This window comes from Alexandromys fortis, unplaced genomic scaffold (assembly GCF_014885135.2).
Source record: "Alexandromys fortis isolate MF-2015 unplaced genomic scaffold, M_Fortis_MF-2015_v1.1 scaffold_355, whole genome shotgun sequence".
NCBI lineage: Eukaryota > Metazoa > Chordata > Mammalia > Rodentia > Cricetidae > Alexandromys > Alexandromys fortis.
The window spans coordinates 180,240-196,918 of NW_026068241.1; the positions used below are offsets into that span (position 1 = coordinate 180,240).

Below are 16,679 nucleotides of genomic sequence, written 5' to 3' on the forward strand. Positions count from 1 at the left end.
TATGCTCTACTATGTTCATAGCAGCATTGGTTGTAACTGCCAGAACCTGGAAACAACCTAGATGCCCTTCAATGGAAGAATGGATGAAGAAAGTATGGAATATATACATATTAGAATACTACTCAGCAGTAAAAAAACAAGGACTTCTTGAATTTTGCATACAATTGGATGGAAATAGAAAACACTATACTGAGTGAGGTAAGCCAGACCCAAAAAGAGGAACATGGGATGTACTCACTCCTTAATGAATCTTAAAAGTGTATTAAAAATGTGGGGGCCACACGTCAAAATAAGCAATAACAAAATTATAGGTATGGCTATTGCAGATAGAAGCGTAGTGAGTCAGGGGTACCAATTAAATAATGATTCAAACCAGTTTTGACTCTGTTATCTGGCCAATTTATGCTCCTGTATCCTTTCCTTAACCAGTGACAGAGGTTCATTAGTAACTCCAGAGTAGTTAGTATAAAAATGGCATTGTTCTCCCAGGGCTGAACAGAGTTCTCCTTGGTGGAGAAACAATACATCTAAACCATGTCAGGTTTGTAGGGCAACCTCAGTTAGAGAAGAAAGGAAAATTTCTAAGTTGGCAATGAATTTTCCCAGTTCTAAGAGGTCATTTGTCAATGCCCTCACCCCCTTTAGAGCATTATAGTTTTTATCTTGTAATATGAGGGCTGGTGTCTCTAGTCTTGCTGATCCAGCTACCCCCAGTTTTAGTAGAGTTGAGACTAGAACAGTGGCTATTCCCCCAGCCCATATATATCTGGACCAAAGGGGAGGAAGACAGCTGCCTCTATATTTCTTCATTGGTATAGTAGAGAACCCGAGGTGTGAGCTGAACAAATAAACAGAATTCCCCCATTTGGTGCAGTATCTAAGAGTGAACAGAGGTGAAACCTGATGAACAGGCCTACCAGGCATCACCAGTGGATACCAGATAACCTGAGTTTTCATCAGGGATGACTAGGGTCTCATTACAAAGGTGTACGTGGGTTCTAGGAATTAGTTTTCTTTGACCAACAATGAATGTGCCCAGGACAAGTGCTACCTCCAAGGTGACACCTAGGGTGTGTCTTTGAGCCCACCTGCAAGAGGACTCCATTGGAGCCTGATATAGTCAGCCAATATAGCTATGCCCTCATAATAAGGGGGTTGTGTGTCCAAATAAGGCCAGCAGCCAGCTGTCCATCCTGGCTGGGAGATGTTTAGTACCATATACGTGGCTTTCAGGAGGTCCCAGGGGCTTGATACAGTCACGGGAGTGAACACAGGAATGTTCGACCACCTAAGAGGTGTCTGAGGGACCATTTTCCCAAGAATTTGTGGCCTCTGACGGGGAACCCTTGCCTGGGATGCCAACGGCAGGATGGGATTGAGCACCATCCAGACTCTGTTTGATTTGGACACTGTGTTGTATGTTAAATGACCATCCTGGATCAGCACCTCTTTTGACTGCAGCTTTAGGCTCCAGGTGTTTCCCCCTTCCCATTCCAGAGTAGCTTTTCCTTTTTGAGTGAACTGTATCAGAATTGGATTACAGGTAATGAAAAGGCAAGGCACTCTCTCCTAAGATTCTGGTGACCATGATAAGGTCATCTTTCATGGGCAAGTTCCATGGAACAGTCCCAGGAGACTCAGTCCTTCCATGCAGAGTAATGATCATATAAACCACCATACTTATCAGCTTGGGTTTGGGACTGCACATTCCCAGGGTAAACATAAAATGGATATCTACTCAGGCACGTATGGTCATCCTCTTGACTATATCCACAGGTCTTTCAAATCTATCTTCAATACTATAATACAGAACGATACCCTTTAATCATAAATCAATCACTACTAGACTTGATGCTTAAAAGTTTTCAGTAACTTTCCATCATTTTCAGGGTAAATTCTGAACTGCAGTGCTGGCTCATTTAAGTCCTCTCCCAGGAGAACTGATCTTCTTTCCATAGCTCCACTGCATCATATATTAGACTGCCTTGCTAATTTTTTTTAAAAAAAAATTCATCCTCTTAACCTATTTCATAGATTTTTGACGAGAGCAATACCCTCACTATATACTAGGCACTCAGTATTTTCTGGATGATGCATTCATTTGTTAAATTTAAGTAATATGATAAAACCTTTCTTTTGAATTAAAAAAAAATTAAGTAATATAATTTATACAAAGACTAATTCTAGCCTTTGAGACGAGATTAGATAGAGATTAGAGAAAGAATAGAATTCTAACTAGTTTACTTCACTTTCAACTCAGAAACATTTCAGGGCCACTAAGATAGCATACCACAATAAAAAAAGAACTAATAGAGTGGGTGTACATGGTTTATTTTCTGATAATTTTTCAACAATTGTTCAAAGCCTCTTTAGCATTCATCTGACACAATTCCTCTCTGTGCTTATAGTTATAAGGGCATATTTCTTGCTTCATATAGTCACTATACTACTTTCATTGTGCATAATGAACTGTCAAAATTTTAGGAACAAAAAATCATGCAAGTATTCTTTAAATGTGGTATCCTATTGAAACACATATTTAGTGTCATAAAGAGAGCCTTATTTCATTACCTATGGCATATTATGTCAAGGTAGAGCTGGGTTTCACAGGACCATACTCATTAAACTTGTTTTACAAGCCTTTTTGTAGCCATATAATTTTATTTCTTTGGGACAAATGCATGAGCTGGAATGGCTTGATAATGCATGTGTAGAAATATGTCTAACTTCTGCTTTCTAAAATAATTTGCAGTGTTTCCATTTCTAGCAGCAATGTGTGGATATTCCAGTCACTCTGTAGTTAATAGCACTCTGTATTATCAGTGTTTTTTTTTATTTTGACAGTTTTTAGTAAGTGATACAATGACTGAAAGATGTTGGAAAATAGTTTTTGTGATCATTTATTCTCTGAATGTCTTTGACAATCAAGTATCAGGTCAAATCTTTTGCTTATCTGTATTTTTCTATTTATTCATTGAAGTTTGAGAATTCTTTGTATATTTTGGATATCAGCATATTCAAACACATCATTTGTAAATACCTTTTCTTCTGTCAACTGTGTTTTAATTTTCTTAATCATTAGCACTCAAAAATGAGATATTTTTATGTCAATGGTCCAATTTGTCAGTATATTTGTGGATGCGATTCTATAATCTTATTTATAAAATATCTGTTCTGCCCACTATCACAAAAATTACCTTCTTTTTCTTCCTCTTCCTCGCCTTTTTTGGTGTGTATGTGTGTATGCATGCATGCGTGTGCATGTGTAGGGTCTCATGTATCTCAAGCTGTCCTCAAACTTGGTCTGTAGAGCATGACCCTGACTTCTGATATTCCTGCCTCTGCATCCAAGTGCTGGTATTACAGGCAAGAGCCACCATACCTGGTTTATATAGTTTTGGGAATCAAACTGGGTGCTTTATGTATAGTAAGCATGCCATCAACCAACTCAGCTATATCCACAGGTTTAATAGCACACTGCCTTTACTTATTAGTTTTATATAAAGTTTTGAAATCAGGTTGTGGTAGATATCAAACTTAATACTGTAAAAATATGTTTGGCTATTACAAATATTTTGCAAGTCCATATGATTTTTAGACTCAGTTTGCCAATTGCTACTTTAAAGGAAATATTTTTTTCTTGAATTTCAATAACAACTATAAATGACTTTAGAAGCAATACTGTCTTAATACTAAGGTAATGGCATGTTTTTCCTCTAAGTGTACATTAAAATTCTTAAGCAATATTTCTCATTTTCTGATATATACTTTTTACACATATGTTCATGGTAATCTTTAAAGAGTTAAAATATTTTACAATTATTACATTTTAATTACTTTGAGTGTGTATATGCATGTGAGCATAAGTGTCAAAGCATATACAACTGTCAGGAGTTGGTTCTGTCTCTCCAACATGTGGGTCTAGATGATCAAACTCAGGTCATCAGGCTTGTCAGTAAGCACCTTTATTTACTAAGTGTTCTTTCTGGGCCATTTAAGCATTTAATACATTTGGATACTATTTTAAATAGCATTTTAGAATTTCAATTTTTGATTGTGAGGTTGAAAAGGAAATAAAAATGATTTCTGTTCATTAATTTTAAAACTTGCAACCTTGTTCAGTTTTCTTTTTTTAGTGTATTTTATTTTTATTTTTAAATTTTAATTTATTTTTTAATAATGATCTTTTCTCATTTTACATATCTATCCCAGTTCCCACTCCCACCCCTCTTGATGCTCTCCCACTTTCTCACCCCATTCCCATCTATTCCTCAGAGAGGGTAAGGCTTCCCATGGGGAGTCAACAAAGTCTGATACATCACTTTGAGGCAGAATCGAGCCCCTCCCCACTAAACCTAGGCTGAGCAACGTATCCCTCCAAAAAGAATGGCCTCCAAAATGCCAGCTCAAGCACTACGGATAAATCCTGGTCCAACTGCCTGTGACCCCACAGACTGCACAAGCAACATAACTGTCCCCCCCATTCAGAGGGCCTAGTTTGGTCCGATGCAGGTTTCCCCACTGTCAGTTCAGAGTCACTGAGCTTCCACTAGTTCAGGTCAGCTATTTCTGTGGGTATCCCCATCATGATCTTGATGCCTTTGCTCATATTATTGCTCAATTCTGTTATTACACACAGCTTTCAAAATCATTTAGATCAATTTCATATAAAGATAACCAGATAATCTGTGAATAAAAATTTTGCCACATATTCACCTTTTTTGTTTGACAGCACAGAAATAAATATCAAGTATAATATTGAATATGTAATAAGAGTAGATATCACAGCTTTCTTCCTGAATTTAGAGTGAAAAAGTTATTCCAAGATTAATTATGGTGTTAAATGTATTTTATTTATGACTTTTTAAAAAATAAAATCAAGAAAATTCCTTTCCATTCCTTGTGTGTTGTGAGTCATTATCAGTAATTGATATTGTCATATGCTATATTGGTGTCTATTGAACTATTAATATTGTTTAAAACTTTTTTTACTTGGCAAATTATATGGGGCATTTTAAAGCTACTGTAGTAAAAAACATCACAACAAAATATACCATTTTAACCATTTTCCTACACAGTTCATTAGTGATAAATACTGTTAAATAGCAATCAGAAGTTTCAAATCATACAGAATTGAAATGCATCTCCACCAAACATCCCATTTACTGTGTTTCCATGGCTCAATTTATATTTGTGAATTTATGAATTTACAGTATTAGGACTTTTATGACTGGGGTTTTGAGCTGCCCTATGTGGATACTGGTCACAGAACTCATTAACATCAGTTCTAATAATGATCCTGTCCTTTCTTCTAGATTTAGGATTAACTTGTTTCAATGTTCTTACAAGAGTAAATTTCGGTTGTTAGTTTGTGATTGTACTTTGTACTTCTTTTTTTGTGTATGTGATTGTGTGGTTTAGTTTTCCTTCTATTTATCAACCTGGCACAAATGAGAGACACTGGGAAAAATGGAATCTTAATTCAGAAAGAACTTCAATAGGATTAATCTGTAGGCATATCTGTAGGACATAACCTTGATAAATGGGCAATATAGGAGGTCTCACCCAGGCAGATGTTTCTGGAGTATAAATAAAAGCAGGCTGAGCTGACTTCTTTGGTTTATCGGTTGTTTAATAGTACTTAATGTTGAATTTGACTATACTTACTGGAGAATAAGAGAAAAAGAGTTCTCAGTATATGAAACCTATAATATGTGATCAAAAATGTTTGCCAGTCTTTTATACATGTGTACTCTGGAGAAATTTTCTATATAAAATTCGAGCCCTGTCTTTTTTTCTTGTCTAATAAGTCTCTTAATTTCCTTAGGTATAATGGTGATACCTACTATAAAAGGATTAAGTGCTTATTAACTCATAACAAAATCACATACTGCAGTCTATTTTTTTGCTGTATTAGGGATTTATATGTTCAATAACATTTAAGAACAATGAGACCCCAGAATTATGTAGTTGTAATACAGGTATGTTTACTAGAATCATCTGTAATATTCTGCTTTATAAAATGATATATTTTTATGTACTTCATTAGATAATAAACACCATTTGAAGTTTTCAGTTTATAATTCCATTTCTGGCTTTTCAAATACTGCTTTTGAATATTAAATGAACTTACTACTGTTCCTTAAACTTTTTAAAATATTTATTTATTTATCGTGTATAAAATGTTCTGCCTGTGTATATGCCTACAGGCCAGAAGAGGGCACCAGACCCCTCTACAGATGGTTGTGAGCCACCATGTGGTTGCTGGGAACTGAACTCAGGACCTTTGGAAGAGCAGGCAATGCTCTTAACCTCTGAGCCATCTCTCCAGCCCCTTTGTCTCAGATTCTATGCTTATTCTCTATTGAGATGAAAATAGTAAGTTAACATTCAATTAGTTTATGGATGGTGAAGTTTAAAACAAAATTGACTTCAAATTTGAACAAATTTAGTAAAATTTTAAATTCTATTTTTCCTTTGATTGAAAAGACGTTCACATATTTTATAATAAAATCAATGTGTTCAGAGTCTTTTTTGATATGAAATGAATTAAGGGTTCTGAATTATTTGCAAAGATTGCTGTTTTTTTTTGTTCCCTTTATAAGGAAAGATACTTCTAAATCTTTTAAAAATACAACTGAGCTGTCAGGACCGTAAGGGGTGCATCACCCATTGAAATGGTGTGACTGATCTAATGGGAGCTCACCAAGGCCAGCTGGATTGGGACTGAAAGAGCATGTGATCAAACCAGATTCTCTGAATGTGGCTGACAATGGGGACTGACTGAGAAGCCAATGATAATGGCACTGGGATTTGATTCTACTGCATGCACTGGCTTTTTGGGAGCCTAGTCTGTTTGGATGCACACCTTCCTAGACCTGGATGGAGGGAGGAGGGCCTTGGACTTTCCACAGGGCAGGGTACCCTCTCTTCTCTTAGGACTGGAGGGAGAGAGGGAAGGGAAAGTGAAGGGAATGGGAGGGAAATGGGAGAAAGGGAGAAGGTGGAAATTTTTGATAAATAAATAAAAAAAATAAAAATACACCTGAGTCTTATTTTGTGGCAAACTGAATGGTCCATTTTTGATGTGGTATTCTTCTCTGTATGCTGTGATTACAATTAATGAATAAAGAAACTGCTTTGAACCTATAGCAGGGCAGAACTTAGCTAGGTAGGGAAAACTAAACTGAATGCTGGGAGGAAGAAGGCTGAGTCAAAGAGAAGCCATGTAGCCCCACTGGAGACAGACACCAGAACTTTACCTGGTAAATCATAACCTCATGGTGATACATAGATTAATAGAAATGAGATAAATTAATATGTAAGAGCTAGACAATAAGAATCTAGTGTTAATGGGTCAAGCAGTGATTTAATTAATAGAGTTTCTGTGTGGTTATTTTGGGAGTCCAGGTATCCAGGAAACAAAGAAGTGGCCTCTCATACAACACATTTTAGATAACTTTCCATGATTATTTAATGTGTGTTTCTGTTTATTTTTTATGTATTTGCATTTGTTTGCATGTGCATGCATTCATGCCTGTGTGGGCATGCACAAACAATGGCACATGTACTATAGCATGCATGTGGTCTTTAGAGGAAAACATGCACATGTGGGAGTCAGCACGCTCTTTTCACCACATAGATCCCCAGGGGTGTAGTTCAGATCATCAACCTTGACAACAAGTGTCTTCACCTTGCCCTTATACCTTTAAAGCAATATTTTTATTTCAATTCTATTTTTTCTGATACAAATTTAGATATCTGTGCTTTCAATTAGTTTCCATTTCCAAGGGAAACTTTTTTTATCTTTCCATTTTCTACCCATGAATATCATTCTAAGTTCACTGACATAATATGGTTCAAATATGTTAACTTTAAAAATAAATTCAGGAAAGCTGTCCTTTGACTATAGAATTTATTCCATTTAAATGTAACTACTGATGTTGAAGTAATTAATACCGACACTTGTTAGTTTTTCACCATGTACTGTGGGATTTATCCCTCTCTTCCTGCTTTCCTTTGAATTCCATTCACTTTGTTATTGTGACATTGAGTGACATTTCTTTCTTCCTTTTGTATATGTTCTATAGATGTTTTTCTTCTGTTTATTATTATAATTGTATAACATATATTAAAGTTAAAACCTTATATTTTTAACTGATAATGATTTCCATTACCAGTAATAGATCTAGTAATGGATCTTCACCTCTGCATTTTCGCTACTACAACAAATATTTATATTCATTTTATATACTATCTATAATGATTATCAATTTTTAAAATAATTATTTTTACACAAGGACATCATTTTGTAGCTGAGGCTGTCCTTGATCTCCTACTGCCTCAGCAGTAGTGTTGGGATTATAGGCTTGTGCTAACACATCCGTCAAAATATTTTTGCAAGTAGTGATAATGAGAGATAACCCCATTACTCATCTGTCATGTGGCATCACGGGTTGGGGAGAGAAGCCTCCCCTCCATCAAGCAGGTGAGAGAGCTGGCCCTGGGGTCATAAGAGCTGGATAGCTGTCACTGCCCCTTATCAGTTGCAGCACTTAGGAGAGTGGCCCCTACATCTCAGCTAGGAAACACAGTAGAGATGACCCCAAAGGTGTGGGTATGAGAGAACCAACCCAAGGACTTGAAAGCAGAACTGGCCCCTTGGTCATCACTGCAAGGGGTGAACTAGCCAGGGCAATGCAGGAGAGCTCACCCTGGTGGTGAGGACAAGAGTTGGGCTGAACAATCCTGCAAATATCCTGCAGCTTGCCAGGCCCAGAACCAGCGCTATAAGCTGGTTCACCACAACATCCACCCCATCTGCAATTTGCTGGAGCATGTGAAGGGACAAGTCATGCAGACCCACGGCTTCAGGATCTTGACGACACAGGACAACAACAGGATAACCAAGAAGAGTTCCAGTAAGGGTCCAGCATCGATAATATAGCAGAAATTAGAAACTTCAAACCAGACCAATTGCTGTTTGCGATTATCTCGCAAAAGTAGTGATATATGTATAAAGGGTTTACTACATGACTCACTGTGTCACACTACAGCTTCCATGATGAGATTGATTTTTTTCTCTTAAGTTTTATTTTATTTTGGGGGAAAGTTGCAAAGGCAGAGGGCAGATACAAAGGGACAGGGAAATGAATGGGATTGAGATGCATGATTTGAAAGTCACAAAGAATGAATAAAAGAAACAAAATATTTGCTTTTTAAATTACATATAAAATTAGAAGTTAGTTGGCAGAGAAAATTACATTAATTAGGTTACTCTTTTTGTCTATATGCCTACTATTATCCAAAATATGATTTAATATTAATGTAAATTCAAATTTACGTGAGACACTTCTATGTTAGATATTGCATCATTACTTAGATCAGAGAAACTATATTAATTTAGATAACATTTTAGTTGTGATCTCTTGAACTCAGTGTATTTTTGATAAGTAGTTATTTCTGTTTTCAAAGTATGTCATATCTTTCACTAAGAAAAAGGAAAAGAGGAGGGTTGAAGGGGGAGGGAAGAGGCAGAGAGGGGAGCAGAGAAAATCTAGAGCTCAATAAATATCAATAAAAAAAGAAAAAGTAAAAGAAAACTTGTGACATAAATCACTGGTTTTCAATATTTCCTATCCAGGTACTATCCAGTCCCCACTCTTCTTCGCTTCAGATATAAGATGAGATAGGATAAGTTAAGGGTAGTACAGTTGTGCATGGCTCCAATGTTTAAATTTTCACTTTCCATGTGTATGCTTGAAATTAACTATGTTTTAATATAGATAAATAATTATCTTAATTGAAACAATTATATGCTTCCCTTCTTTCACTTCTTAAATATAATCACAATCTCTGATTTTTATGGGAAAATAATGATAAATAATGGCAATTATAATAATAATAAACTGACTATAGCTACTTCTTTCTCACTAAATGACACTTACTAAAATTTTACATCATATAAAATTCCTGAAAAAATGTTATGAAGATTTCTGGGTTCTTGTTCCACATTATGACATTGTAATTTAAATACTTTAAATTTAACCATCAAAGATTTATCACAGAATACTTTTTGCATTTCTTTGACCAGAAAAAAGTAATTGTTATGGAGAGAATGCCATGGAATACATTCACTTAGGCTGCTCTTCAACATTAAAAGGTAAGGAAAATGAGTTACATGTTAATTGTCAGGGTTAAAACACTTTTGCTTTGAAACAGTTGAATTGTTTTGATGTTATTTAGTGCAGCCAAATGTCTCAGGCTTGTTTCTGTTAGTCATTTTGTATTTAATGACACATTTTAATTCTTTTGTGTGTCATTTAACAAATATCTAATGGATTTAACTCTTTTGGAGCACCACATCTTCTTCATGAAGACAAGAGGGCAACAGGCATGATTATACTTAACCACCACCTTTATTCCCCATTTTCTCTCAAATGCCAATCTTCTTTTACTTTTTGTCTTGACAGCATAAAATGCATTTTTCATTTCAGTATTTTTTGGTGCCTTACCAGAAGGCTTCTAGCTATACTAATTAGAATGCTTGCTTTTTTTTTCCTAAGAAAAATCACATAGCCTCTCTAATAATTGTCAGAACTTTATTTTCTTCCTATAACAAGTTATTAGTTAAGTGCTGTCAAGAAGGAGGTTATTTTTTCTCCAGACAATAAGAATGTTGGGCTTGGGTCTTTGAGGCATAAATTATATACAGTAGCAATGTACTAGTATAAAATTCAACATAATTAAAATTGAGAGTGGAATATAATAAACTCACTAAGGGAAGAACAACTCTTCCTTCTGGCATATTGAATACAAATGTAAGCAATATTTTCCATGAAATTAAGGGTAATTTGATTTAATTTTAATTAATCATGAATATAAGAGTCTACTATAGAGAAAGGTTCAATGTTAATGTGAGTCAACTTACTTTAAATTTGTAGAATGTAGTTTGAAATATCAAAAAAGCCTTCTTAAGTTTCAATTAATGTATGGCAGAGCATATACTATTCTCATGGAGCATTTTTTGTTACAAAGGAAAACTTCATCCATCTACTTCTATAGATATGGTGTTTTATATATAACGAGATTAAAGATGATATACTTGAAAGAATAATAAACTCAACTAAATTGTGGCACAGAGCTATAGTTAGTTTATGGACAGCAGAATAATGAAGATAAAAAATGATTTATCAGTTGCATTGTGTATTCTTTCAAAATTCTAGCAAATTAATGTAAAACTAATCAAATAACACATATATCTTCATTATATGAAACAATGTCAGCCTGGAAGATACAGCTGAACTTTCACTTCAATAAAGGCAGTTAGTGCCAACCATTTTCCAAAGATTTTCAACAGCACAAAACAATAATACACAGACTATCTTATTTGCTCTGTAACCCAGTAAGAACACTGTGATTATTTGTGAATACTGAATGACTATATTGTATAAGGCATCTAAAACTATTTTGGCTTTTAGTTTTATATTGAGAAAATACAGTAAGATAGAATTAGACAGTTTTGATTAAAATCCTTTAGTCTTTAAATTTAGGCACATTTTAAGATAATTTTAAGATGCAGGAAATGAGTACTTATGCTTATATCTAAAGGTTTTTACATATAACTTCTGGGGCCAACATCATAAATACAGATAAATTGTAGTCATAAAAAGCCCTAAGATAGAAAGAAGCATAACATTTTTTCCTCCTTAGGGCCACACTACTGTTTCTGCTACAGATTCTCAGGAGTACATACAATAATTGTGTTTAGAATTATTGTGATTATGCATGTAGTTCTGAAATTTACATTTTTAGGTTATATTCAGAAATTTAATGTTTAAATGTTTAAGTCTCCCTTCTCACTCTTATCAGTCAGTCTATTGTCCCCTTTTAGGCCAGCGTTTCTCAGAGCCCTGGAATCATGAATCCTTAGGATCACCCAGAGCCTTGTTAAATGAGTGATTGTTTGAATCAGATATGGGCCCCAGAAACCTGTATTTTAGTAAGAGCCACAGTTTATCTTTACCTTGAGAATCACTTTCCATATTGTTCTCACCTATGCCTATGATTTCAAATATCATATCAATATAGATGACTTACAAATTATATCTCCAGTTGAATTTTTTACTCTGAACTCTACTCATAGGAGCTGTCTACTTTAAACACCACAGGATATATGAAGGTACCCTGAACTCTACATGATCCCAGACAAAACTCACACTCTTGTTTCATAAACACAATACTCCTCCATTATCCACCACCATCTTACTGAAAATCATGGTGAGATTCATCTTGGTTTATACACCAGAAAACGACTAGCCATCCTTGACAATTTCTACACCTTCACTTCCCATAGAAAATTGAGTTTCTTTTTACTCTTAAAGGTGTCTTGAATATATCTACTAGTTTTCAATCTCACTATTACCATTATAGTCCAAGTAAGTCTTTTCACTTACCTTTTTCATAAACCCCTTTACTCTTTTTTTTTTTTTCAAATTTCTTCTCTATAGGATCCTACCTATTTCTGAAAAGCTTCTAACTGCTTTCTTCTCTTGAAACAAAGTTATTTACTTGATGGTTCATAAACACTTCAAAGTATAAATGTACCTTCTCTATAAGTCTTATTCTGTCTCATATTTACATTTAATCCCACATGCTGGAACCCTTATTTCTAATACACTAAATCACATTAGGATGAAAGTGAAATTGTTTATTTATTTATTTTATTGGTTTTTGAGACAGCATTCCTCTGTAGCTTTGGAGCCTTGTATACCAGGCTGGCCTTGAACTCATAGAGATCAGCCTGCCTCTGCCTCCCAAGTGCTGGAATGAAAGGTGTGCACCACCACCACCCAGCACATTAGGATGAAAATGAAATAATTCTTATTTTTAAAATGCCATAATTTTCTACAATTGAAGGACATACCTTTAACAAAATTGTTCCTCAGTATACATTAAGTGAATGAATGAATGTAAACTACTTACTAATTCATCTCATCCGAGCATGTGCCAGCAAAGTAGAAATCCTTGATTCTTGCATGGGTGGCTTGGAAAGCACTATGGGAAAAGGACAAAAAGCAGAGAATTCATTTTTCTTTCTAACAGATATTAGGACATTTAATACTGTAACCATCTTAAAGGATTGAAGCAACCATCTTGTAAGATCTCTAACACATATCCAACTGAAATGAAGCCTTAAGGAATTAAATAACTTGCCAAAGGTAATGTGTTAGTAGTAGAAACTTAAGGAAAATGCTGACTTTTTATCAGACATTCAGAGGATATTCTGATTCTTAAAAACTAGGGAGGAGAGACTTGTAGGTGGGGAGGGAGGGGATGTGGTCAGGATGTATTGTATGAGAAAAGAATAAAGGAAAAGAAGGATTTGGAGCACTATTGTTTTTAAACAAACTGGTGAACTGGGGTGGATTTAAATAACTGAGTTATTAAAAAGACTCTACACTTCTTCAGAGTAATGAAGTGTCTCTAAAATAGTTCTTCTAAGTTTCATTAATTTTCTATGGATATTGAAATAGATACACATGGCTTTCTTCTTTCCCCTTATCTATGTCTTTTAAGATATAATTTATATCTATTCACCAACTATTTGTCTATCATATATCTAACTATTTACCTACCTTCCTTTTATCTAGTTGTCTGAAATGAAAGACAGCACTTAAAGACTAGTGTCAATTTGGCATAATATAAACAATGACTTAATAGAAAAAATAGAATTTTGCTGAGGAGCTTACTTTGTTTAACTTACTCATTATAATTATATCATTAGCAATAATACATGAATGTAATTCCAATTCTTCCCTTTTCTTTCATGTTGTTTTCATCAATTTAAATGTTATTAGAATTAGCAGAAATTTTCTATGTACCGCTCATTCATTAATTCATGTATTTTATCATTTAAATTTCCATGCATAAAATATGTACCTCTAATTGGGAAATGATGAAAATAAAGAGAAAAATGAAGATTTTTATTGTTTTGTAAAGACAGAATTACAAGAGCATTACTTTGAATGTAATTAATGTAATATAGGGCACTCTGTAATATTATGAGATATTTATAACACTGAGTTTCTTTTGATGAAAACCAAACTCTTGCATGGTTCCTATCACAGTATATTCTAGTAAATGTAATATAATTTGATCATATACCTAGTAACAGAAACTTTTTATTGCTTTCTTGTAGAGTTTATAGGTTAGTTTGCAAGGTTGAAAGTTTTCTGATATCCACTACCATACAAAAATGCTTTTCTTTCTACAACCACCCTGATTCTGCAATTTCACCCTACTCTAACAATAAAGGATCATTCTAATACTGTTTCATTTATTAAAATATTACTTGAAAATGATATGAATTTATATTTAGTTCAATTATTTGACATTCAAGATATGTGTGAAACAGTATTCTCACGAACTGGTAGAAAGCATCTAATCATACTCATCTGTAAAATTTGGCCTTGATCAAGAAAACCTCTTTCGGAAGTTTTTAAAACAATAAGTATACATGTACACTCAAATTTTTAAATCCAAATTCCTTTAAGTGTTTTTTTTTTTTTTTGATTTTTTTCAAGACAGTGCTTCTCTGTAGTTTTTGGTGCCTGTCCTGGAACTAGCTCTTGTAGACCAGGCTGGCCTCGAACTCACAGAGATCCGCCTGCCTCTGCCTCCCGAGTGCTGGGATTAAAGGCATGCGCCACCACCGCCCAGCTTCCTTTAAGTTTTATTAAACTTTCTAGTAGCATGATAATGAATCAAGAGTTCGAACTTGGACCTGGGGTTGTAGCTCAGCAGTAGAGTAGTTTCATAGTACATCCAAAGCCACTGGTTCTAGGCCCTGCTTCACAAAAAAAAAAATTGTTAAAACTTCGTTAAATCTAGCAGACTGCTAGGCGCTAAATGAAAAACTTGGCCAAATACATTTAAACTCTCAGTCATCTCACCTGTAGAAGGAGGGCAATACTCTCCTGGAGATGTATTATATTATATGACATAGGAAAATTGCTCAGCACACAGCACCTGGTGGAGAGTGTGTACTGAAAAGATAGGAATCAGGGGATTCATAGTATCAGACTTTATCAACAAAATTTTCAGGCTTGCAACAGCAACATTGTCCAGATGTTCCAAACACCTTTTCATAGTAACTGAGAGTTGAGACTGGATTAAAAATTTGGGTTTCTAAGTTTTATTGTAGCAAAAACAATAGATGAAGTATGTTCTCTGATACTGCTTTTAATGCATAAAATGTGCAGTGGACATTTAACTTTCTTTTACTAGTTCAGACTGTAACTTACTAATTCAGTCATGTTGGGTCTATAAATGCATTTCAGTTTATAATTATTTGAGATGCTAATTTCAGTAATTGGCATATATTCAAATTCAGAGATGAAATTCCAATTCAAGATTGGAAATAAACCAAGGAAACATCAAATTTATAACTGTCATTTACCTATGTATATATTTTGTTATCGTTGCCTTCTTAATTTTGGAAGCTCTCTTAGTAACCTAGCAACAAGGGTATTACATAGTTGCCTACTTCCTGCTATTTAATTCCTGGGCTAAGTTATACATCTCTGGTGTAGGAGGTCCTTCTATATTTGTGTTGTTTTCATTGGTTGAATAAAGTAACTGCCTTGGCCTTTTGATAGGGCAGCAGCTTCGATAGGTAGAGTAGACAGAACTGGATGCTGGGAAGAAGGGCAGGCAGAGAGCCGCCATGTAGCCAGTTGCCAGGTCAGACATGCTGAATCTTTCCCGGTAAGCCACAACCTCGTGGTGACATACAGAATATTAGAAATGGGTTGCATCAAGATGTGAGAGTTATACAATAAAAGGCTAGAGATAATTTAACTAATACAGTTTTCTGTGTGGTTATTTCGGCGGTGAAGATAACTGGGCGGCGGGACGTGGCCTGCTCCTCTACAACACATCTTGATGACTGCTACTATTTTTTCAATCAGGTGTTTAGTTATAGCTTATGTTTCTATGATGAATATATTAGAATATCTTAGCTTGTTTCTTCTATGAAAGGAGAAAGAGACTTTGAAATAACCTCTCTTCCAGCCTTTTAAAGAGGTTACTGGAGGGTTTTGTTAATATAATTTTGTTCTTAATGTTCTGGATAAGCAAAAACAGTGTTTTAGGATTCCATAAATCAGTTTATGCAAAATTACTTTAAAATTATTTACTTACAGTTCTTCATGATTAGTGATGGTTTATAGAACATATTTTTATAAGTTCTTAGTTTGTCCAAGTCAAAGCAGATGGAAGGTGGTTAATCATTTCCAGAAAGATCACTTTCAAATATTTGGCAAACAATGTACCTGTCAGACTGCTGGTGGCAATATGCACCAGTCATTGATTTAGCCTCTTTCTTTTCTTTTTCTTTCTTTTTTTTTTTTTTTTTTCAATACAGGGTTTCTCTGTAGCTTTCGAGCCTGTCCTGGAATCTAGCCTCTTTCTGATACCTTTGAAGAATAGCACTTCTGTTGTGGACTAATTCCAGAAAAGATGAAAAATACAAGGTATACACACACACACACACATACACACACACACACACACACACACAGAGAGAGAGAGAGAGAGAGAGAGAGAGAGAGAGAGAGAGAGAGATAAACAATTAAAAATACTCCTATAGTTTGTGTTTGTATACAAACCAATTGTAA

General features: G+C 34.8%; 1 protein-coding gene across 1 annotated transcript in view; it reads right to left on the bottom strand.

The window, feature by feature from the left end:
- The window catches only part of LOC126493971 (uncharacterized), a 50,737-nt gene extending 38,657 nt beyond the window's left edge, over positions 1-12,080 (bottom strand). The window contains exons 1-3 of the mRNA XM_050131105.1: positions 12,026-12,080; positions 8,714-8,877; positions 1,223-1,521 (exon numbers count right to left, since the gene is read on the bottom strand). Of these exons, the coding sequence (XP_049987062.1) occupies positions 1,223-1,521; positions 8,714-8,877; positions 12,026-12,080 (518 nt within the window). The remainder of the gene's footprint in view (positions 1-1,222; positions 1,522-8,713; positions 8,878-12,025) is intronic.
- Between the last annotated feature and the right edge of the window lie 4,599 nt (positions 12,081-16,679).